This window comes from Canis lupus, chromosome 7 (assembly GCF_003254725.2).
Source record: "Canis lupus dingo isolate Sandy chromosome 7, ASM325472v2, whole genome shotgun sequence".
Classification (NCBI taxonomy): Eukaryota; Metazoa; Chordata; class Mammalia; order Carnivora; family Canidae; genus Canis; species Canis lupus.
Window position 1 is genome coordinate 9,650,700 of NC_064249.1, and position 23,169 is coordinate 9,673,868.

The window sequence follows — 23,169 nt, forward strand, 5'->3', positions numbered from 1 at the left end:
TGGTGATCCATCTACAGCATGACTTCCAAGTAGGACATTTCTTCAGTCATCTTCCATTTCTAGCTAAGTTGAATTGAGCACCTACTTTGCACTGGAAATAAGACAGTTCCTGTCATTCAGGTCATCATTTATGGTAGATCGGGAACCATGCTTTGGAGATTAAGGATGAAGGCTCTGCTGTCAAGCCAGGAGGAATCCAGATTTTATGGAGACTACAGCTAACACAGTTTGGGGGCCTCTTTAAGAGAGGGTGCCTGTGTGGCTCAGTGGTTAAATGATGCCTGCCTTGAGCTCAGGTCATGATCTCAGGGTCTTGGGATCGAGTCCCATACCAGTTTTCTTGCTCAGTGGGGAGTATGGAATGTTTCGATAATTTTACCGATTTTAATCCCTTTCCTTCTGCCTTTCCTTTCCACTCATGCTCTCTCTCTCTCTCAAATGAATAAATGAATCGAAAAAAAAGAAAAGAAAAGAAAAAGAACATAAAATTATGACACAGAACTAGGCACAGGGCCTCAAGGGCAAGACTCTGAAAGCTCAGCTCTCTGGTTTCTCAGAGGCTCCTCTTCCGAGCCAGGTACACTTAGATTTAAAATCCAGTTGTGGGATCCCTGGGTGGCTCAGTGGTTTAGCACCTGCCTTTGGCTCAGGGTGTGATCCTGGAGACCTGCATGGAGCTTGTTTCTCCCTCTGCCTGTGTCTCTGCCTCTCTCTCTCTGTCTCATGAATAAAAATAAAATATTTTAATAAAATAAAATAAAATCCAGTTGCGTGATCTTGGGCAAATGACTGAATGGCTCTCTGCTCTTGTCCTCATCTGCAAACAATTTTGGAAAATGGCAAGATGATAAAATATACCTCCTAATGATATTGGGCCAGCTCCAAAGATGAGGACGGAAACATTTAGCCCTGCGTCTGGTCCCGTGATAAGTGCACAATAAATGTTAGCTATTATTAGGAGTGTCATTATCATTATGAGTTTTCACCCAGTAGGATTGCATCACCACAAAACTGAGCTTCCTGAGCAGAATTTAGGAAGGAGAAAGGGAATGAAGTCCAAGTTTGCACATCTGTGCTAACCTCGCTTGTCTATGGCACATACATGTGCGACCGTGAAGCCCAGCCCCACGGTGTTGCAAGCACACCATGTACAGCAACCGGCAGGCGTCCCGCCTACTGCACTGAATGTCTTCTTGCCCCAAGAGCTGATTCATTCTGAGGTCATAAAGCATTTATCTTCAAAAACAGTATATTAATATCCGATTGTGCAATTAAACCAGACCTGTCTAGTTTTGCTTTCCTTGACTGAAATATGTTCGTTCAGCATAAGTGAGAAGGATAAATATGAACAAGTTTTTTTTTTCAATGCATGAGGAGTAGATGGGTGATAATAAAACAAGAAAGGCCATTTGGAAGCTATTAAGTTACATCCTTTGTATTTTCATAGCACATTCCTCGATTTTGATGCCGTGATGTCCCTATAAAGTAGGTAAATATGTACTTCCGTATTACCAACTTACAGATTTTTAACTTGGCATTCTAACCATATTTTCCTTCTTCTTCTCCTCCTCTTCCTTCTCTTCTCCCTCCTCCTCCTCCTCTTTCTTCTTCTTCTTCTTCTTCTTCCTCCTCCTCCTCCTCCTCCTCCTCCTCCTCCTCCTCCTCCTCCTCCTCCTCCTCCTTCTTCTTCTTCTTCTTCTTCTTCTTCTTCTTCTTCTTCTTCTTCTTCTTTTAAAGGTCAAAAACTCCCCCACCTCCTAAATATTCTCTATCTGAAAGCCCGTTATGGACATCAACCCTGAGAGTCAATTTCTCACCCATTTCTCCCTCTGGGAGACAAGGATAGGGCAAAAGGAAAGTTAATTGATAAACAACTTATCAGAGAAGACCACTGTTACTTTCTCCCTTTGAAAGTTTCTTTTCGGGCAGCCCTGGTGGCTCAGTGGTTTGGCGCCTGCCTTTGGCTCAGGGTGTGATCCTGGAGACCCGGAATCGAGTCCCACGTTAGGCTCCCTGCATGGAGCCTGCTCCTCCCTCTGCCTGTGTCTCTGCCTCTCTCTCTCTGTGTCTCTCATTAATAAATAAATAAGATCTTAAAAAAAAAAAAGAACGTTTCTTTTCGAGATCTCAGTGCATTTTGAAGCCCGAGATATCTGAAAGTCTAATAAACAAAATACAATTATGCTTCAGTTAACTGGGATCAATGGCAGCTCCATGGGGTGGTTGGGAGGAGGCAATGATTTAATTATCCTATAATTTCCAATGCTGCCTCTAGCCATGCCAAATAGCCATACAATCTGAGCAGAAACAGCGTACTTGCTGTGTAAACATGATTGCAAGACAAGCTTCCAGCATCCCTTCCTAACAGACTGCTGGCCCTTAAACTCCTCTTGTGTAGAAACTCTGACTAGCAAAGCAGGCTAGAATGTCCTGGTAATAAAAGTTAATTGGATTATCTAAAGGTTAACCAGAAAAAATGTATTGTTTCAAATTTGTAGTAAAAAAAAAAAAAGGTTCTTAAGATGTATTCATTCAGTTCCTGCCTTAGCAGATACAATGATCCTGATGTAAACTTTCATGACACAGGACCAAGTCTTAGAGCCCAGCCCAATGGCAGGAGCAGAGGAGGCTTTCAATAAATGTTTGATAATGCAATTAACTAATGAAGTAGGGAGTGGAAAAAAACAGCATTGGACTTGTTCAATATTTTTCTTGCCTTTTCTTTATTTATATAACTGACATGAAGCATAATTACTAGAACATGACAAAAGTATATGATTTTTAAAAAAATAGTCCAAAAAATAATAAAAATAAATAAAAATAAAAGGTTCCATTGCTTGGACTCCATAAGCTTTCAAAGCATCCCTAGTTATTTATAATCATTTAAAGTCATCATTCTTTTAGAAGAGATATTGTTTTGTAGAAATATTTACACTCAAGTAAACTCCAAAGATGTCTCAGGTGTGAGAAAAAGAAGTGGGTAAACTATCTAATTCATCCATTCATTAAATATTTCTTGAGCATCTGCTGTGTGCCAACCTCTCAGGACTCATTGGTGAGCGGAACAAACATGGCCTCCGCCCCCACAGAGCGACAAATGAACACAATATAAACATAATTACAACTTGAAATTAGATTCCAATAGGGACACAAGTGGGAGGGGGGTTCATTTAGTTTAGGAGGATTGGACAGTTCTCTTTAGGAATGTCAGTTAAGTGAGACTTGCTACAGGAATAGGAATTAGGCCACAAATATGGAGACTATTCCCCACAGAGGGATCAGCGTATGAGAAGAACATGAGGGAGGAAGGAACCTAGTACATTCGGGGAACTTTACAAAGCACACAGAGAAAAAGCAGTGAGGCAGGGCCAGTGCAAACAGGCCTTGTGGATCTTGTGGCTCTTCACTGCCTCCAATGCTTCTGATCCCCCTTCGTCCTCCCCAACAGCACCCCCAGTAAGTTCCCTGGAGCCTCAGGTCCAGCAGCCAGACACTGCAGTGTCAGAGGCTTCAGGGGATGCTGATCCCACCCCTTCCCACCCCCACCCCCTGTTTTAAGAAGCCGCTCCCCGTTGGTCTAAGCCAATCAGGCATTTTATCTGGTGAGTCTTACTGGGCTGGGGGTGTGCACATGATCTAAAGTGGCCCAGTCGGATTGCAGAGAGAAGCTTAGTGTCCTCAGCTAAAGAGCAGGTCACTCTCTTCCACCATTCTGGTTACTCAGCCAAGGGAGGAGTCAACTCTTGGTTGGAGCCGGTGCCCAGTGGGTGCCCAGTGCGGCAGAGCAGAGAAGTGGACAGAACGTGGTTCCCAGTAACATCACCGAGCTGCTGAATCAGTCAACTCCACAGCCTTCCCGAAGTCCCCCATATTTCCTTGTTGGTTAAGATCCTTGAATTGGCCCCTCCCTTGGATTCTTTGGACGTTCCATCTCCGCTCTCCTAGCTCTCTGGTAAACCACTCTCTCTCTCTGCCGGGTCCCCTTACACCTTCTAATCTATAAATCTCTGCAAGTTTCCTCTGAACTTCTCTCTGCTCTTTCTCTCTGGGAGCTCTCACCCTGTCCCATGGCCTCCTTCTTAAGAGTCTGCTCACCAAGTGTTGGCATTCCCTTATGACATCTCTAAGTGATGGTCCAGCTTGAATACCTACAATGAATTCACTGGCAATACAAATACATTCCAACATGATAAAATTTCTCTTTAGAATCAGCAACTATTCCCGACTTCCTCACTTCAGAAATAGTTGCTTAAATTGTATATGGAGAAGCCAGAGGGTGTCTGGCAAGACCCACAAACAGGAAGTACATGCAGAGAGCTGACAGCCTTCAGGGCTCCTGGCAGCTGCTCTGGGGCTCACCCTCGGACCCCATACCTGCCATCTGTTACATTCTCCGTATCGTGCACACTGGCTTCCTCTGCTCCTTGGCCCATGTGGAAGAATGAGGCCAGTAGCACGTCACCAGCTGTGCCAATCCCATCTTTAACCTCCCAGAGAGAGACAGACATCTAATTTTCAGTTCTACTGCCAAGTTGAGGAAGAGTTCTCATTGGCCCATCTTGGGTCAGGTGCCCCTAGACAGGGTTGTGCATTGGCACGGTGGCTTCACGATAACCATGGAGGGGTGGGGAGTGGGGGTGCCCAGAAGGAGGGAGGGGTCCATTCCCAGAAGTGAGAAGAGTGCCAGGCTGCCCACACCATGGGGTGCCAGGACAGGGACCCTTTCCTATGAGTGAAGGGATGGCTTTCAGAGAAGGCAGTTAAAGAGTGGGGTAGATATTCTGAATTTTCACCCGGGTCAGAGGCCTTGGGGTCATTTTTTACTCCTCCCTTGGCCACCATCCACCCACTTCCTTAGTGTCTAATATGACATAAATTCCTATTACTTCCTCTTTTGGGATTCTTTCTAGTGCCCCCCCCCCCCCCGTTTCCCTTTTCACTCTGGTTCCCTGGCTCATAGTTCAGTCCTTACTGGCCAGCCTCTCACATTCTATAATAACCCCCCCGGCTTGCCCGACCGGCCGCTCCTCCAATCCATTCTAAAGTCACACTTATCTTCCTAAAATACCACCTCATGAGGTTATATCACAGATCTGAGAGTCTCCCATTTCACTTTGCTGTCGAGAGAATGAAGTCGGATCCCTTTGGCTGGCTGCTCAAGACTGTCCCCAGCTGTAAGCAGTGTTGCTTATTGCCTTCTCAACACCTGTGACCTCCAAGGTCTTTCCATCAAGTAAGTCTCCCAGTCATGCACCCTAGTATGATTTTATCTACCCCTAGCCTCAAGAGCAGGGCTCAACTGGCATAAGCCATCACCCTGGCCCTAGTGACTGCTTCATTAAAAGCCTCTGAACTAGGTCCGCACCAGCCAGCACATTCTCCAGGCCAGTGTCATTGGCTCAAGGGATGGCATGTGAGCCCAGCTGACCCACCAAAGTGGACCGCAGGACTTGTGCTGGTCAGACCGGGGCACAGAGGCTCTTTCTCCTCTGGAACCTGAATAGAGAAGCGAATAGCCTAGGGGCTGCTACCAGCCATCTGCATTTCCAAGAATAGCTGAAAACAGGGCAATTTGCCTAAAAACAATTTTCAGAAAGTCAATTAGCTAAAAGCCAGTTTCTGAATCAAATTAAAAATATATGCATTTTCATTGACTGTTTTAAAAAAGAATATTTCTTAAATGATGTTTTTGGCACACTGGTCATTTGGCAGATTGACCTAAAGCCAGGCCAGTGGGTCTAGGATGATGCTTCCTTCAAAAAAGGCATAAATGCAAGGTCCTTGCTGTGTGGCCTTTGAACCCTGGATTGGGCTTCTACTGAACTCTGCTGCACCTGCTGACTTTTCCCAAACTCGAACCAGTCTGTTCCCATTAGAATTTAAATTGAGTTTGGTTGGATTTCCATTGATAGTGGCCATTGATATCATCCTGATACAACGAGTTATCTTTCTGCATATTTCCAAATTCTGACCCAATCATTGGCTCCAACCAACCAGTCTACTCGCATCTCCTCAGATACTCCTCATGCCTTTCCAGCACCATGACTGTCCTCTGGGTGCTCCTTCCTCCAGCCCCTCTGCCCCTTTAACGTCCTCCTGGCCTCCCAGACAAGAACCTGTGTCCTCTCCTCGGGCTGATACAGCCCCGTGGTCCCTTCCTTCTCCGAACTACAGCCCCACTTTCTCGGTCCCAAGAGTCAGACTGACTTAAGTTCCTTTAGAAGGTCGTTCAGGAGTTCCTGAGGCAGCTCCCAGGCTTGCTCCTTCTCATCTCTCCTCAGGAGCCTCCTGGTTGCCTCTGCGTGCTGTTTTCTGATCTGTGTCTCCTTGGGTCCCGTCTCTGTGAATGGCAGCCTCTCAATCACTGTTGTGTTCTTGTAATGTCGGGGTACACGTGCCCCCATGTCCTCACTTCTGCCTCAGGATGTCCTTTTCAACTTTTTCTCCCTCAGCCTGTGTCTCGTTTTCTCCATGGGCCCAATCCCTGGTTGTCCAATGGTAGGGCCTGTCACTAGGCCAAGTCTTCATCCCCCATCCAAGCACCTGTGGTCTGGTGGTGGCTTGTGTAGTCTCCATCAGTCTGTCCCTTCCACAGGATGGAGGGAAGGAAGTCTTGGCCATCTAGAAATGGACTGTGGGCCCGGCAGGACCGGTCTGGCCTTTCAGGAAGCAGTACCACCCATTTGGCCATCAATCCTATACCCCATTTGTGTGCCGCTGTACTAGATTATATAAAGTGTTATTTATCACCTAAATTTGCATGTGCTTGTTGCTTATCCATTTAACTAGATTATAAATGTCTTTAACAGTAGAAGTGAAGGTCCTAAATGTCTATAATAAAATGACAATAGTTATCAATATATCAGTTATATCTAGTAACTGCCGATCCAGTTATCAGAATTAGTATCAACCCGTGCTCTGTGCTACATGAGAACAACAGTTAAATAGCCACTGAGCATTCACCGTGTACCAGGTACAGTTCCAACTGCTTTATTAGAAAAAAAAAAGACCCTCAGTCTAAGCCTCACTCTTACCTCCATTTACAGATGAGGAAGTCGAGGCCACGTCACACCTGCAGTCAGAGGATCCTCATTGGAACCAGCCAGTCTGATTCCAGAATCTGTCCTCCTAGCACATGGCTCCCCTCCAGCTGGTGCTCGCTACATGTTTATTGTAATTGTGGATACCCTGCCGAAAAGGAAAAATACTCTTTCTTTGTGCTGGGTTAGTTCTCACTGGTCTATTTGTTCCAGGAAGACCTGCTCTTTGGCCAAAAGCCTCTCTTTCACAGTTGGCAAGTGAATGCCAGAGGAATAGTCACAGAGCAAAAGACACTCCATTTTCAAACCCAAAACTCCCTCTTGGCTCAAAGCGAGTTCATTAGCCAGATGCCCCTCCCTTCCCCCATGGTTCCCTGGCACTGCTTTGCGGAAATCTGGATCCAGGGGCCGTGTGCAAGGTGGCTTCTGGGGGCTTGAGCAACTGTTAGACAGACGTGCGGGCGGGAGCGCCAGCCGGGAAATCATGTCAGCTGTTTCCATCTTCCCTTCTTGCCGAGCTCAGGGGGGCAGAGGAGGCTTGTCCCCACCCGGATTCCCCCCCAAAATTATGTAGAAGTATCCTGGAGCTGGGCCAGGGCTCTTCACACCCCCAACAGTCAATTTTTTGTCCCCAGTGACACTCCCCCAACAGGGTGACTGCACCTCCCTGTTGCTAGGGCTAGTGAAGCAACAGGCTAAGGGCTGTGTGAATGTCCCCAACCCCGTCCTGAGCAGAAAGGGCAGGTTTGCTCACTTTAAAGATGGACAGAAGAAGGCAGAAGACATTTGGGGCCACGCAGGTCTTGCTGGTGTTGGGGGTGAAGTGAGGGGAGCACCTACTTTCTCTGTCAAGGCCTCCCCCCTTCTCTGCCTCTCTTCCCAGCACCCCTGTCCCAGCAGGCCAAGTTTCCTGCTCGTTCCCCACAAACTCTTCCTTCAGGGTCCTCCCAGCACCCCCCCAGGAGGTAGAGCCCCAAGAAGAAAAGGGAAGCCCTGGAGGCTTAGAGCAGGGATGGAGGAGGAGCAGCCTCAGCTGGAGCCTGATGGCAGAGGCTCCTCTCAGGCCCAGAAAAGCTTCACCCTGGACTCTGCTTCCCCCTGCAGCAGGGACCCCCAGCGAGGTGGGGGGCGGGAGGGGACATGGGGAGGCTTTTCTTTAAACCTTTTTATTTTTTAAAGATTTTATTTATTTATTCATGAGAAAGACAGAGACATAGGCAGAGGAAGAAGCAGATCCCATGCAGGAGTCCGATGTGGGATTCGATCCCAAGACTCCGGGATCACACCCTGGGCTGAAGGCAGACGCTCAGCCGCTGCACCACCCAGGGGTCCCAGGGGAGGCTTTTCTAATGAAAGGGACGGGAGAGGGAAAGAGGGAGAGAACCCCAACGCGCTCCCTTCTTGGTCCCCTGTGGACTCTCTTAGCTGTTTTTCTCTTTTCTTTCTTTCTTTCTTTCTTTCTTTCTTTCTTTCTTTCTTTCTTTCTTTCTTTCTTTCTTTCTTTCTTTCTTTCTTTCTTTCTTTCTTCTTTTTTTCCAAGCCAAACTGTATCCAGCTTTATTAAAGATACTTTTCATAAGCAATCATGGTATTTCAGGCAGGACATGGGCGGACGATCATTAACAGCATACAGCTTTCAAACTCCCTTCTTCAATGGACTACCAAAATCAGAGAGCCACTATAAAACCCAATGAAGTCTTCATGCGATGCTCTGACCAGGGAAGTTTAGAGTGAGGGCTGACCGTTTACATTCAGCATGGTGTTTAACAACTTTTCACAAGCTGACCCTGACTTTCAGAAAATGAAATGAAAATGGCAATATTATCAATCTGAAGACCCACAAGCTAAAAAAAGGAACTCTTTTGAGGGACGCCATCTCAGTGGAGACACTGTAAAGTCCAGGTTGCCTGACATATTGGGAACCATTTCATGGGGTCAGGTTCCAACAGGTCTCTGGGTTTAAGGGAGTCAAGTCTATGTTGAAGGCAGAGATGGAGAAGAGGACGTTAAAAAAAAATGAATTTTAGTTTTTCCACACCACCAAGGTGGCTCATGTGTTGTTAACATCAAGGAATCCCTCCTCCTGGGACCCAAGAGGAAGTTTCTCAAAACTAGAAGGGAAAGGTGTTTTTTCCCCTTGTTATCAATCTAGCTTCAGAGATACTCTATTAGTGATGTATGGCCCTCCCCCAAAACAACAAAGAAGTGTTCTGTGTGCTAACAACATAGCTTTAAAAAAAAAAAAGTAAAACAAAATTCTGCATTTTTATAAAACTTGATAAAAAATAGTATTTCAAACTGTACAGTCACCAGAAGTACACAGTTACCAAAAATGTACACACTTCACTTGGCATCTCCAGCACCTTCAGCTTTCTTTTTTTTTTTTCCTGTGGCTCTTATTATAGTTTATTTCTTAATATGTGTGAAGGTAACACAGTATTTACTTCTTTTTTTTTTCCTTTTTTTTTCTTTTTTTTTTAAATTTTTTATTGGTGTTCAATTTACCAACATACAGAATAACCCCCAGTGCCCGTCACCCATTCACTCCCACCCCCCGCCCTCCTCCCCTTCTACCACCCCTAGTTCTTTTCCCAGAGTTAGGAGTCTTTACGTTCTGTCTCCCTTTCTGATATTTCCCACACATTTCTTCCCCCTTCCCTTATATTCCCTTTCACTATTATTTATATTCCCCAAATGAATGAGAACATATAATGTTTGTCCTTCTCCGACTGACTTACTTCACTCAGCACCTTCAGCTTTCTGTGCCTGGTGTGTTTGGGCCTCTCCATTTTCTGCAGGGTTATTTCCATCCTTGCCAGCATCAGCTTTCCCCTTTTTCCCTTTGGGTACCTTCTCTCCCTTCTTTGCAGGGGCCTTTTTAGGCTTGGGCTCTGGCTTTGGAGGAGCAGGTTTAGCAGATAACCTTGCAGATCTCTGTGGCTCATCCTTCACCTTGGCTTTATCTCCTTTAGCATTCCCTTCAGCCTTTCTCTTGGACATGGTGGCGATGGCAGAGGGACATAAGCTCTGGACATGGGCATATAGTGGCACGCGGGCATTGGCCCGTCCAGGGGTCGTTCTCGACCCTTCTTCCTCTTAGCTGTTTTTCTCTTTTGTCCCGTACAAGCCACATCTTCTGAATAGGCACATGGTGTTAGCTATGAAGGTCAGGACTGGAAGAGACCTTCGAACTCATCTTGTCTAATGCTATCTTTTTTTTTTTTTTTTTTAAAGATTTTGTTTATTTATTCATGAGAGACACAGAGAGAGAGGCAGAGACACAGGCAGAGGGAGAAGCAGGCTCCTGCAAGGAGCCCGATGTGGGACTGGATCCCAGGACCCCGGGATCACGACCTGAACTGAAGGCAGGTGCTCAACTGCTGAGCCACCCAGGGGCCCCTAATCCTACCTTTATGCAGTGGAGGAAACTGAGGCCCAGAGAGGGTCATCTCTTGACCAAGGTCACATAACTTATAAGCAGTAAAACTGAAATAAAATAAAAACAAAAAACCAGTGCTCTGTGCTACATGAAGCTGCCCCTTCTTCACCCACCTGTACACAAGGCCCCCACAGGGACGGTGCAGGCCACTTCCCCAGTGTGATGTCCAAGAACCTGGACCACCTAGTATCTCTTCACCTCTGCTCAGGGGGCCTCAATCTGTCCTGTCACGGCTTCTCTTCCACTGGACCGTCCTTCTTTACTGTGGTGGATGATGCACCAGAGCAGGGTGTTCTGTGTGGGCTGTGGTCATGGAGGCAGCGGCCGGCGCCATGGCTGCACACTGCATACAGTCCAGGTGCCTTCTCTGCTCTGTGGACTGCAGGCCAGGTTCAATTGTACCCCGGAGTGGGCAGGAGCCCAGGGACCCCCAAACCTCTTGCCGCACAAGCCCAGCCATGCTGGCTGGCCCAGCTGCTTCCCTCCGCGCAGGCTTTCTGCCCTCCACTGGGCCTCGGGACATTTTCCGGGATTTGTTCTATATCCTCCTTCCCTCTTGTTGCAGCTTCCCCTCTCAAGCTATGTGGGGCCCCTAGTGGAACCCTCCGGGGTCACTATAGAAAGAGCCCCCCTACGGCCTTGCTCACTGACCAAAATCAACAGGCCTCCATTTTGAAATCCCAACAAATCTGAAAGTGACAGAATGGAAACTCCAGAGCCTTCTGGGCACTACCCGGTGCCCAGAATTCTTCCTTCTCAGTCTCCATGAGGGGAGTGGTGGCGGGGTGGGGAGAAGAACCAGGGTAGGCATCAGCGCTTGCGTTCCAACCGTCTTAGGAAAAGTCAGGATGAGTGTCCCAGGAAAAGGCTATTAATAGGCCTCCTTCCACATGCTCAGCTTTCCGGGGCTGGAGCTGTGTGAGAATGAGTCAGCAGATGGAAAGGCTAATGGTGAACCTGGAGAAGCAGAACTATCTCTCCTGCAGGGGAAGTAGAGGCCATGAGGCTGCACTTTCCTCTAACCTCTGGCCTGGCACCACGCGGCCCTCCCTTGGTTATGAGCTCTGTCAGCTGGTGCATTCCTGAAGTTGGTTCCAATCCTGAAACCAAAACTGAAATCAGCAAAAGTACCCAGAAAGTCCTTTCCCTCACTTCCCCTCCCTCACTTTCCCTTCACTGACTAAGCCAGTGGCCAGGGAGGAGGGCCCGTCCTCTGCAGCGGAGAGGCCTCCAGTAGGCTGCCCCTCAGCGCACCTGCCTACCTGCTGGCTCACGCTGGGACGGGCTCCCAGGGTCGATTAGACACACGCTATTGAGCCCCAGGCCCCGTGGCAGGCGACTTTACACGCGTCACTTCACCCTCACGTAACCCCCCCGGAGGACAATATATTGACATCTCGCTTTCACAGATGAAGAATCAAAGCTGGGACACCTGGGTGGCTCAGCAGTTTAGCGCCTGCCTTCGGCCCAGGGCGTGATCCTGGAGTCCCAGGATCGAGTCCCACATTGGGCAGGTGGCAAGGCTCACTGGGTGAGCAGTCAGGAAGACCAAAACAATCAAAGCTGAGTGAGATTAAGCTGTTGGCCCGGGGAGCCACGGCCAGTGTCATGCATCAGGTGTCTATCACACGTCAGGGGCTCGTGCACGGTAAAGATCCTCCTTTTACAGTGGGGGAAACTGAGGCTCAGAGGGGCTGAGGCAGCCCAGGAAGCAGCAGGGCCATGGCTTGGGTCTGGGTCCTGCCTCACTCCCAAACTGGGTCCCTCCGGGCCACAGGGCAGCAGGGATTCCTGTCATCTCCCTGCCTTTAAACCCACGGCACCCGCCACCCGCCTAGGGAAGGACTGGCCCTGCGTGCCCTGGCTGAGCCCCTCTCGGTGTGGGGGTGCCCGTGTCAGTCGTGGAGGACAGGCCGCAGGCAGACCTCCTCTTCTCACCAAGGCTACCCTGGCACCTCCCCCCTCCCAAAAGGGGGGGCACCAGGCAGGGCCCATCCAAGCTGTCGGTTCGGGAAAGTGAAAGTCAGGAAGAAGGGCCTTAAAGGGGACACTTCTGGAGACCAAGCCCGTAGTGATGTGAGCAGAACCACTGTCAGCTGCAGGTCTGAGTGCAGTAGAACCGTTCAGGGACCGGAGATGACATCAGCCTGCCCATTTTTATCATATCACACGAGTCCCATGGTTTGTGGTTGATTAAGTCAGATACGGGACTATTCAACTCCCAGGGAAGTCGTCCACCGCGTGGGTACTGAGGGGACACGGCAGGGGTCTCGACGGGTATTATTTTTTTTAAGATTTATTTATTTATTTGTTTGTTTGTTTGTTTGTTTGTTTATCTGTTTATTTATTTATTTATGATAGACATAGAGAGAGAGGCCGAGACACAGGCAGAGGGAGAAGCAGGCTCCATGCACCGGGAGCCCGACGTGGGACTCGATCCTGGGACTCCAGGATCATGCCCTGGGCCAAAGGCAGGCGCTAAACCGCTGAGCCACCCAGGGACCCCCTCGACAGGTATTTTAACCTCTGATGTCTGAGAGCAGGGAGGGCATCCAGGACGTTTTTAACACCAGGCTAGAGGTAGAAGAAGATGATGCTTCCTGAGCCCAGTGCCCCAACCGCCCAATCAGAAATTACCCTTCCTCCCCTTGTCCTCGCTCTCTCTTCAGTTTTCATAGCCCTTCTCTTGATTAGGTATTAACCTGTTTATTTATTTCCAATCTCAGCCTCCCTCTCAAGAATATAAACTCCACAGAGCAAGGGCTCTGTGTCTTGCGTGCAGCTCTTTCCCGGAGGCCAGAACACGTCAGCAGCCCTTGGTTAAAGGTGCGTTGAGTGAATACATGAGTGAGTGAGTGAATGAGTGAGTGACTATAGCTCCAGGGGTCATTTAACCGTATACACATATGCTCCGGGTCAGTTTCTCCGGGGAGCAGGTGTCCGAGCCCCCCGAGCCTGACCTCCCCTCTCCTCAGCTTCAGCCAGATGAGAGTCTCCTTTGGGGGGAAGAGACAGAGGGGCTGAGGCCTGCAAAGAGCCACCTGTGGAGACCTACTGAGCCCTGAACGGAGGAAGAAGGAGACACAGTTCTTCCCCATCCCAAGGGGGCCTCCTTTCTTAGGAGGTTCCCCCACTGGCATGTGGAGTGTCTGAAGCTAGTTGTGGAGAGGAGGGAGACATTCTAGAAAGTGCCCGCCCCAGATGATTATGGGCCATCCAGATACACACCCCCCACCCCGCAGCCTAAGCACCTCTCCCCCGCCCAAATCCTGTTTTGCTCATCAATTCCCAGAGCCACAGCTAAACTGCACGTACACAGGGAACAGATGCCGACAAGTGCTCGCTCTGTTCCCAGGCCACATGGATAACAAGACACTTGGTGTGCTCAGATGAAAGGGGGCTCTCCTTGCAAAGGGCTGTGTTGCACAATCCCACTGAGCTCCCTGGAATGGGAAGCTGGTCCCTCTCAACTCGTGATTACCGCTGTGGAGATTAAAGCCTTCCTGTTGGAGAGAGCAGTCCGCCTGAGCCAAACAACACTGACGGGCTGGCCAGCAGCCGTCTTGTCGGGGCTGCTCTTGGCAGCCGGGGCTGGAGTGATGGGCTCGCTCCCTCCTGGGCCAACCCTCCTGAGGCAAAGTCAAGGTGCTCAGGCCAAAACGGTCCCTAAGGAGCACCCTGCCATGGCGGCCTGAGCCCTTTCTAGGCCTCCTCAAGCTGCAGTGTGGGCCACCTTGGCCAGAGCAGCTGCCCCGGCACGTCCAATGGGAATAGGCCGAAAGGTCTCCGCTTGCTCACCTTTCCCAGGGCACCCTGAGAATTTCTGATGTGCATTAGGGAGGGGGAAGGAAGGGGGGTGTGGGAGACCACGCTGGGGAGACCAATCCAGGGGAGTGTGAGGGGTGGAGGAGGTCACTGCTCCCGGGCCCTGCCATGTTTACCCCACCAGGGGCCTGAGCCAGTCAGACTCTGATCTCCGGGCTCAGTGCCTCCAAACTTGCTAAGGATCAAAAGCATCTGGAGCTCTTGGTAAGAAAGCAGACCTCAGGCCACGTCCTGAGGTGGGGCCTGCGAATCTGAGTTTTTACGAAGCCACCAGACAATTCTGATGCCGCTGGCTCGGAGTGCCCTCGAATGAGGGCAGGTGGCAAGGCTCACTGGGTGAGCAGTCAGGAAACAGTACTCTGGCCTCAGCTCTGTCAGCGGACTTTGGGGAAGTCACGTCACCTCTCAGGGCCTCAGCTTCCTTGTCAGTGAAGTACAGAGCTTGAATGATTTGTCCCCACCGTCAGAGGGTGGCTCAAGATGTGTAGGTGGTTACTCCTCTATGCTCACATTCTGTGGTGTTTCCAGACTGTGGCCAGCATCTTGGTCCCAAGGAACACCCTGGCCTGTAGGCCACCCTTGGTGAGAGCAAGACCACTGCAGAGGCTCCGATAATAACAGCGACAGCTGCGGGCACCTGGGGGACTCAGTTAGTTAAGTGTCTGACTCTTGGTTTCAGCTAGGGTTGTGATCTCAGGGTCGTAGTAGGATCGAGCCCCATGTCAGACCCTGTGCTCGGCTTGCAGTCTGCTTGAGTTTCTCTCTCTGCCCCTCTACCCGACTCTCTCTCTCTCTCAAATAAACGGATCTTCAGAAAAATAAAAAATAAAAAAATAACAGTGACAGCTGGCATCTTTTCTTCAGAGCCAGGCTCTAAGGTATGCACTTCATCTGCATCGTCTCATTTACGTTTTACAACAAGCCACCAAGGCAGCATTTAGCCACTCACCACAATTTGTGTCTTCACTGTCCAGGACCGTGCCCGCTAGCCACGTGTGGCTGCTGAGCATCTGAAATGTGGTTGTGCAACTGAGAACATGAATTTTATTCATTTCAATTTTTATTAAATTTCCATAGCTACCCCACGTGACTGCTGTATTGGTCGGCACAACCCCAAGGTGTGGATGAATGTTAATTTAATTTTAGGGGTGAAAGGACAGGATTGGAGAGGTAAGGTGACTGAATGGTAGAGCTGGGATTTGAAGCCAGACCTGATGGACTCCAGATCTGTCGGTCATGCTCTAATCACTGTTGTGTTTCCCAGAACGAGTGCCACCAAGTCAGGAAGGCAGGACTCCAGTCCCAGCCCAGCGCTGAGAAGCTGACCACCTTGAAAGGTCTCCAAGATCCTCCTGGCTCTGACATCCCAGCCTGCGTGTTTGGGGTGGGGCCATGGAGAGGACATGGGGAATGTTCTGTTACCTAGAGCCTTCCAGATGCAGAGGCCCCTCTCCTCACCAGTCCCCACAAATCACTGGTCTTCTCTATCACCCAACTGTTAGGGCCTTCTGAAGATGGACTACTTACAACACTTCTGTGATGTAAGAGGTTCCCGTTTTACAGATGAAGAGACTGAGGCTCAGAGGATGAAGTAACTTAAGGTCTCACAACATAAGTGATAGAGGATTGAACTCAAATCTGACTCCAGAGGCTGAGCTCTTAATTTCTGCCACATGTAGTCACTGGGGTTGAGCAGAGGCTCCAGCGACTCACAGGGCTGAGAGTTTATTTCAGTACCAAAGCATACCCACTCCCAGTGAGATCCTTCCGTTTTGCCTGAATCCAGCGGGGATTCCATTCTCCTGCCAGAGACCCAGCCTTCAGGGCCACCGAGGCTCAAGACCTTCCCGGATCTTGCCAGCCCACCCAGACTCTGGGATGTGGGAGCCCCTGGCTGGAAAATAAATAAAAGGAAGAACAGCTGGTCAGGGGCTCTGGGGATGGAGATCGCTGGCACGTATGAAGGTAGGCCAACCATCTTCATCCCCAGAGCCCAAACATACCCCACATGGAGCTAAGAGAAGCAGAGGCATCAGTGACCGGGGCAGTGGGCTCATTTCTTAAGAGGGTGACACAACACCCTCGGATTTAAGGCAACATCCTACCCATTGTCCAGTGTGCCGGTTGGAGCGAGGCTCCAGACAAAGGCTCAAAAGCCATGTCCCGTATCCTCACGGTGGATGAGAACATATTCATCTAGAGACAGAGGCTACCCATGCCCACAGCAAGATGTGTGCACCTGGGGTCGGCCCTGTGGAGTCCCCCAAGGCTCACGTGCAGTGACCACACGGTGTGCTTGTGTACCCTTGCCGCCACACACACACTCATGGGATGGGGTCAAGGGAAGGAGACAAAGGCTGGTCTGGTTAACCAGAAAGGATTCTCTCTCCAGAGAATAGGGGAAAGCACTCCAGGAGCCCCGTGCTAGACCTGGAAACCTGATCTCTCCATCCATCAACCATGGCTCAAGGAGGGTGCCATGGTCAACTCAAAGGGTCCCTGGGAGGGAGTGCAGGGCCTGGCAGGTTGGGGAGCTGCCCCACGTGCTCACATCCACCACATGCATACCCATTCACGCACACAACACACGCAGTACACACGGGCTTGCAGCATCACACAGTAGCTCACTTGCTGTCATGCACACACATCGCAGACACTGACACATGTTCACGCTCTCACTCTCACACACCTATACACACACATTCACTCAGACGCACAGGGCAGGTGTCTGGAGGCTCCGCAGGACCTCATCCCTTGCTGTTTCCAAGACTGGACAACTCTGTCCCTCCTGCCCCGGGAGCTCGGGTCGTGTTGGACACCCCTGCGGTCCCCAGTGTGGACAAGGCTACCTGGGACGATGGGCGACAGGGAGACAGAGCTCGGGAAGGGGAAAAGCTGACCTCTTGGGGGAGTATGAAAAACATGCAAATGCAAAGAAATCCCAACTCATTGCTCTTTCCTTGAAGACAGTTCTCTTTCTCTTTCCATCACAAGGACTGGGGGTCTGGGGAGCAATCTCTTCATCTCCACTCTGGTCCTTGCCGCCCTCGTGCCTAACCCTGAGCCAGGTAGATCACTTTCCAGCCTGATGAGCCAGAGACCCAATTATCAGGTGTTTTGCAAACAGACCCCAAGAAGCTTTTCAAGGAGCCCCAGGAATCCACCCATCTGCCCTCTGTGGGCCTCCCAAGAGCCTCCCATGAAGGGCTTTGTAACCTTTGTTCTAGCCAGGCCTCTGGATCCCAGCCTCTGCCCTGGGCCACCCATGCACCCCAACACCCGATCTCCTTCCTGCCATGCCCCTTGGCCCAGGCCACATTGCACAAGCCAGCAGCCTTGGTCCTACAAACAGAACTCCTATATCTCAACCAGTCCCTGAGCACCCGCAGGGCTGGGGTCCTAGCCTTGAGCACCCCCAGAGCTGGACCTGCACCCTCTTCTGTCCTCCCACTGTTCCCACCTGCCTGTGCTCTTGCCCCAGCAGCCCTGGGACTCGAGAGGGGAGGCTTCTGCTCAGCAGGCTCACTGGGCCCTCAGGTTCCTCCCAGCAGTGGGGGGCTCCCCGCAGCCCTCTCATACATCCTGGAGGAAGAAGGCCCTGCTTCTGGATTCCTGGCCTGAGCTCCCAGCCTTGCAGCACCAGCCCAGCCCCGCTGCACCGGAGCCAGGAGAGGAGGCCGCTGGCTCCTCAGAGAGAAACCATCCCCACTACCTGGGGAGCAAAGGGCACGACCTGTGACGGGGGAGGGCGGGCAGACTGGGAATTCCAGCATTCCCTGTCATCCTGTCCTGGGCTGCAGCTTCACAGCTGAGCTTGGCTCTGTGACCACGCCTGGCAGGATGCCCCAGGAAGCCCCAGGAAGCCCCGGCCTCCTCCGGGCCTCCTCCTCCGGGCAGACCACAGCCGCAGCTCAGAACAGACATCAGTGCGAGGTCTAGGCCCTGGCCCTAATCCTAGCACGTGTGTCTCTCTTTAACCCTGAAGCTCATTAGAAGCGACTCCTTGCACCCTGAGCCTCCCCGTCCCCAGCCTCCTCTCTCTCCTGCTCCCTGGGCCAGGCCGTCTGGGCCCTTTGTTAATGAGACTCAGGCATTTCTCGGTTCTCTTTGATCCGGGTTTTAACGAGCACAGCCCTCCCCGCTGGCGCCTGGGCCCGAGAGTCAGCTCCTCCCCCAGGGTGGGTGCTGCAGGGAGGAGGCTGCAGGCCGTTTGGTCTCTGCTTGCCCCCGGGTCTCCGTGGGATTCCATGATACTTAGGGGGTCGCCAATGTGTCCCCTGGGGGTGAAGAAGCTGGACCCGTGCCCACCATGCGAGGCCTGTGCCCCTCATTCATTCATTCAACCAACGCCTATCTCTTGAACCTACCTACTTAAAGAGGTCGAAGCCTAGTGTGGAGGCAGGGGGAGCAGAGGTTAAATTCAGTGAAAATTGAAGGAGCCCGGGGCAGGCAAGGCAGGCAGAGTCATGCTGCTCACCCCTGGAAAAATGTCAAGTGCTTCAGTCTTCTAGACAGTGAACTCCTGGAACCTGTAAGGAGGGCATCATATCTTTTTTTGGTTTTTACATTTCTGGAGGCCAGCCCTAAGTCTGATATAGAAGGTTTCCTTAAGAAAGGGTTAATGGCCAACTGAAGGAATGCACGCACGAGCAAATGAACCGAGACCCTGGACCTGTGGCCCGTTGTCCCGTGCAGGGAGCTGCCCAAGTCCCCAGGAGGGCAGGGAGAGGAAGGCAGGCAGCCGAGAACGCCTGGCCACTGCATCCCTGCCCCTGCCTCCTAAGGATGATGCTGATACAACTGCAGGTTTTCAGGCGTTAGGTGGCAGACGGTTGGATGCTCAGAAACTGCAGGCGAGAGTGAGAGTTTGTAGCTTCTGGAAAGACAAGGGGCGACGGTGGCTCTGGTGTTTATTCAGGAAGTGAGTGGATGGGTGAGCGGGCTTGGTGAGGTGGCACCGGGCTTGGAGGTACTCTGACCTTCATGCCTCGCAAAACCTTCCAGAGAAATGCCTTTTGGTTCTGGTCTCCCCTACTCTTCCAGAAGCCCCTGGCACATCTCGGCAGCATTCCTCTGTGTGTGTGTGTGTGTGTGTGTGTGTGTGTGTGTGTAAATATAGCAGCAATAACAATTTAGTTTCATTCAACCAAGATGTATCAAACTTTTACCAAGGACCTCTTTGGGATAAATATATAAAGCATGAGCCCCTGATCACAGTCTAGTGGGGCCGGCAGACAAGAGACCAAAACGTTAAACATGGGATGGTCCAATGCTTGGGGAATCTGATCCTCATGACTCTGTCTCTGTGTATTATGAAATGGGAGGCTCCATGAGGGCAGGCACTTGCCGTCATATTCCCAAGCCCCCCAGGCCTGGTGTCTCACACAGAGGCACAGAGAAGGGGCTGTGCCATGGTTGCTGAATGGGAGCTGACTTCCAAGAACAGAGAGACCAGGAAGTAGAAAAATCAAGATAAGAAACCAGAACAACAGGCCCCAAAGGAAACGGAGCTAATTCAGGGAACTCTAAGATAATTCTCATTTATAACTTCGGAGTGATCTGAGAAGATATAGATTGCATCTATAAACCAAAAATAGGTTCGTGTGGAAAAGGAACAATTCAAGAGGAAGAACGGTTCCTGGAAATTAAAATTGTGATGGCTAAAATAACATACTGAATATAAGAGGAAAACGCTGAACCGATCTTCCAGAATATAAGCCAAGAAGAAATTGAGATAGAGAATCAATCTGAGAATCTGAACCTCCAAGAAGGAGAAAAGAAAGAGGAAAAAATTATCAAAGAACTAAGAGAAGAAAGTTTGCCCGAATTGAAAAAGGATTCAAACCTTCCAGTTTGGAAGGGCCCACAGGATGAATGGGTGGGAGAGAGTCCACATCCGTAGACACAGCTTCATGAAGTTCCCTGGAGACTTCATATGCAAATATAAATGATATTTTGACCATAGGCCTTCAGGAACTCCCACTTGCCCTATTTCTAATGGTGGGCAGGGCCCTGGATCATTCCAGCCCAGTCTACCTGAGGGCAGGAGCACTCTTCCCCTGGCTTGCTTTTTCTAAGGGCAACAAAAGCAAACAGTCTATGGCTTGCTGATATATCTGCGTGTCTAGAGTTGTCCCACCTGCAGCCGGCCCACCATGCTAAGTAACTTTATATGACCTTTCTGTGAAAGGTTTAAAAGCATGGACATTGGAGCCGCCCTGTCTGGGCTTGAATCCCATCTCTGCCTTTTACTAGCTTGGGCAAGTTACTTAACCTCCCTGTGCCTCAATTTTCTCATCCATAAAATGGGAATGAAAATAGAACCTACCTCAGAGGGCTGTGGTGAAGATTCAACCATTAATATGTCTCAAGTGGCTCTAATAGCACCTGTTCTAAGAACAAACACCAGACAAGTGCCTGCTACCATTACTTGAAGACATAAAGGCAACCAATGGAAGAATTGTGAAATATCATGAAAATAACCAAGTCGGGGTGGGGGTGGCAGGGTTTGGAAGGTGCTAGAGACGAGCTAGATTCCTGGTCTGTCAAGCCAGGGCATCAGTGGACACTGGGGATGATAACCAATGCATGCTGGTTTACGCTCGCTCTTTGGGGCCATGGAACTAAAACTAGAAACTGTTGCAAGCTTCTGACCTTTGGAGTTTTGAGCAGATATTTAAATATATGTATTACTTTTATACTTTCAAAATAAGCAGTCTTACGGTTTTAAACAAGTAGCTAGAGCCAGTGATCTGCAGGAGCAGGCCCTGAGAGCCAACTGGGTATCCATGGGCCACGGTGGAGGTATTTACATCATGGGAATCAGCAAATGCTGTAAGCCAGAGCTTTCTTCTCAAAGAGTTGGTTTATCAGCACAACACCAGATAAGCCAGCTATCCCTGTGGTAACTTTTAACTCTTTGGATGCCTCCTGCTCAAAAGTCCAAAGGTCAGAAGCATGTTGAGCCCCTCTCACTGTCTCTGTTCCTCCTCCTGAGAAATAAGGGGAAGTAAAATGTTCTCTCTTCAGGGGGCCTTCGGTCTGCCCAATATTGCAGTCCAGGCAAGGGATTATCCCAGCGCCTCCTGACATGGTAACAGAGATGGGAACCCTGGGTGCCACTTATTCATTTATCCAAATGTATTCATTAGGTATCTATCATGTGCCAGGTGCTAGGCCCAGTGAGCCCTGGTCCCTGCTCCTTCATCAATAGAGCAAAGGCTCTAGAAACTTGGCAGCTGCTGGAGAGTGGAAGTCCTTTTAGAATAGTGATTTTCAGACTTAAAGGAGCATCAGAACAACCTGAAGGACTTGTTAAACCCAGATGCTGGGCCCACTCTTAGAGTTTCTGATTCAGTGGAAGTTGTTGATGGGCCAGAAAATTTGCATTTCTAATAGGTTCTCAGGTACTGGGATGCTGATGGTTCCAACCAGTGATTGTCCAGGGGAGGAATGAACAATGAGAGAAGGTTTGCATTTCCACCCTTGAGACGATTTACCTAATTAAAGTCTCTTGGCTCACCTACTGTCCTTAGCCAGTGAAAGTGTTGGCTCAGACCAGTTCCTCGGTGTGGAAGCAAACCTACTTATGAAAATGCACGCACATTGGCTTTTACTAATAGGCAATTCCAGATTTCAGAGGCACAAACCACCTCTCCAGGTCTTTAACGTTGTGGTTAAGTTTGTGAGGTCTGTGGTTTTGAAGTCCCATCTTCAGACCTGGCTCTGCCACTTGCTAGTTGGAACCTGGGCAAATTACCCACTCCGTCTGGGCTGTCATTTCTTCAACTGTCCCTTGGGGCTAAGAATAGTATGGAGCCTACCAGACTGTTCTGGGGCATAGACTAAAATGGAATCATGCACGAGAAGTGCTCAGTGCACAGTCCTTGCCTGACACTGGGAGGCCATTATCAGCCTTGATGGAAATAACGCTACTGTTGTTACTGATTTGTGCTGCAAACTAAATACTTGTATTTAGTGGTGGTTTTGTGCTGGGGGGGTGGAGGGTGTTTGTTTATAGTATATACTCCGTGTCCCTCATCAGACTAGCATTTGGAAGCTGGGACAGCCTCCTTTCTTCTATGTCTTTTAACAGGGGTTTCCCAATCCAGCAAATGAGTTGGAATTACGGGGAATTCTGAGACTCAGTTGTTTCAGCTCCATGCTGGAAAAGCAGGACTTAAGAATTCAAAAAAAAAAAAAAAAGAAAAGAAAAGAAAAAAGGGCAGCCCAGATGGCTTAGCGCTGACTTCAGCCCAGGGCGTGATCCTGGAGACCCAGGATCGAGTCTCACGTCAGGCTCCCTGCGTGGAGTCTGCTTCTCCCTCTGCCTGTGTCTCTGCCTCTCTCTGTGTGTGTGTGTCTCTCATGAATAAATAAATAAAATCTTAAAAAAAAATTAAAAAAGAATTCCAGGGGAGGTCTCTGGTTCAGAGATTTCCTTTTTCTGAAATAGGTATTTAAAAAAAAAAAAAAAAAGGGACAGCCCGGGGGCTCAGTGGTTTAGCAGTGTCTTCAGCCCAGGGCCTGATCCTGAAGACCTGGGATCGAGTCCCATGTCAGGATCCCTGCAGGGAGCCTGCTTCTCCTTCTGCCTGTGTCTCTGTGCCAACCCCCCTACCCCATGTCTCTTATGAATAAATAAAGAAAATCTTAAAAAGAAAAAAAAAAAAGAGGCTAGGAGAAATTTAGCTGGTGTGTGTTGACATGTGCATATTTTACTATCTACTTCCACTCAGCACATAGACTATGAGAAAAGGTCTTAAACGGTCTGTGCTGTAAATCCCACGTGGCAAAGGGCTGTGTCTGTTCCACGTGCCACTGTGTCTCCAGTACCAAGCCCAGGACTGGCTCTTAGTGAGTCCT

At 49.8% G+C, this 23,169-nt stretch overlaps 1 protein-coding gene across 1 annotated transcript; it reads right to left on the reverse strand.

The window, feature by feature from the left end:
- Window positions 1-9,693: 9,693 nt before the first annotated feature.
- Window positions 9,694-10,055, reverse strand: LOC112648217 (non-histone chromosomal protein HMG-17-like). Its single transcript, XM_035719274.2, has one exon. The coding sequence runs from the start codon at window positions 10,038-10,040 to the stop codon at window positions 9,780-9,782; it is 261 nt and encodes an 86-aa protein (XP_035575167.1). The 5' UTR covers window positions 10,041-10,055; the 3' UTR covers window positions 9,694-9,779.
- Window positions 10,056-23,169: the final 13,114 nt, after the last annotated feature.

What these genes read in the sequence shown, in the direction of transcription:
- LOC112648217 (XM_035719274.2), bottom strand. Translation starts at nt 10,040, where the DNA reads ATGTCCAAGAGAAAGGCTGAAGGGAATGCTAAAGGAGATAAAGCCAAG.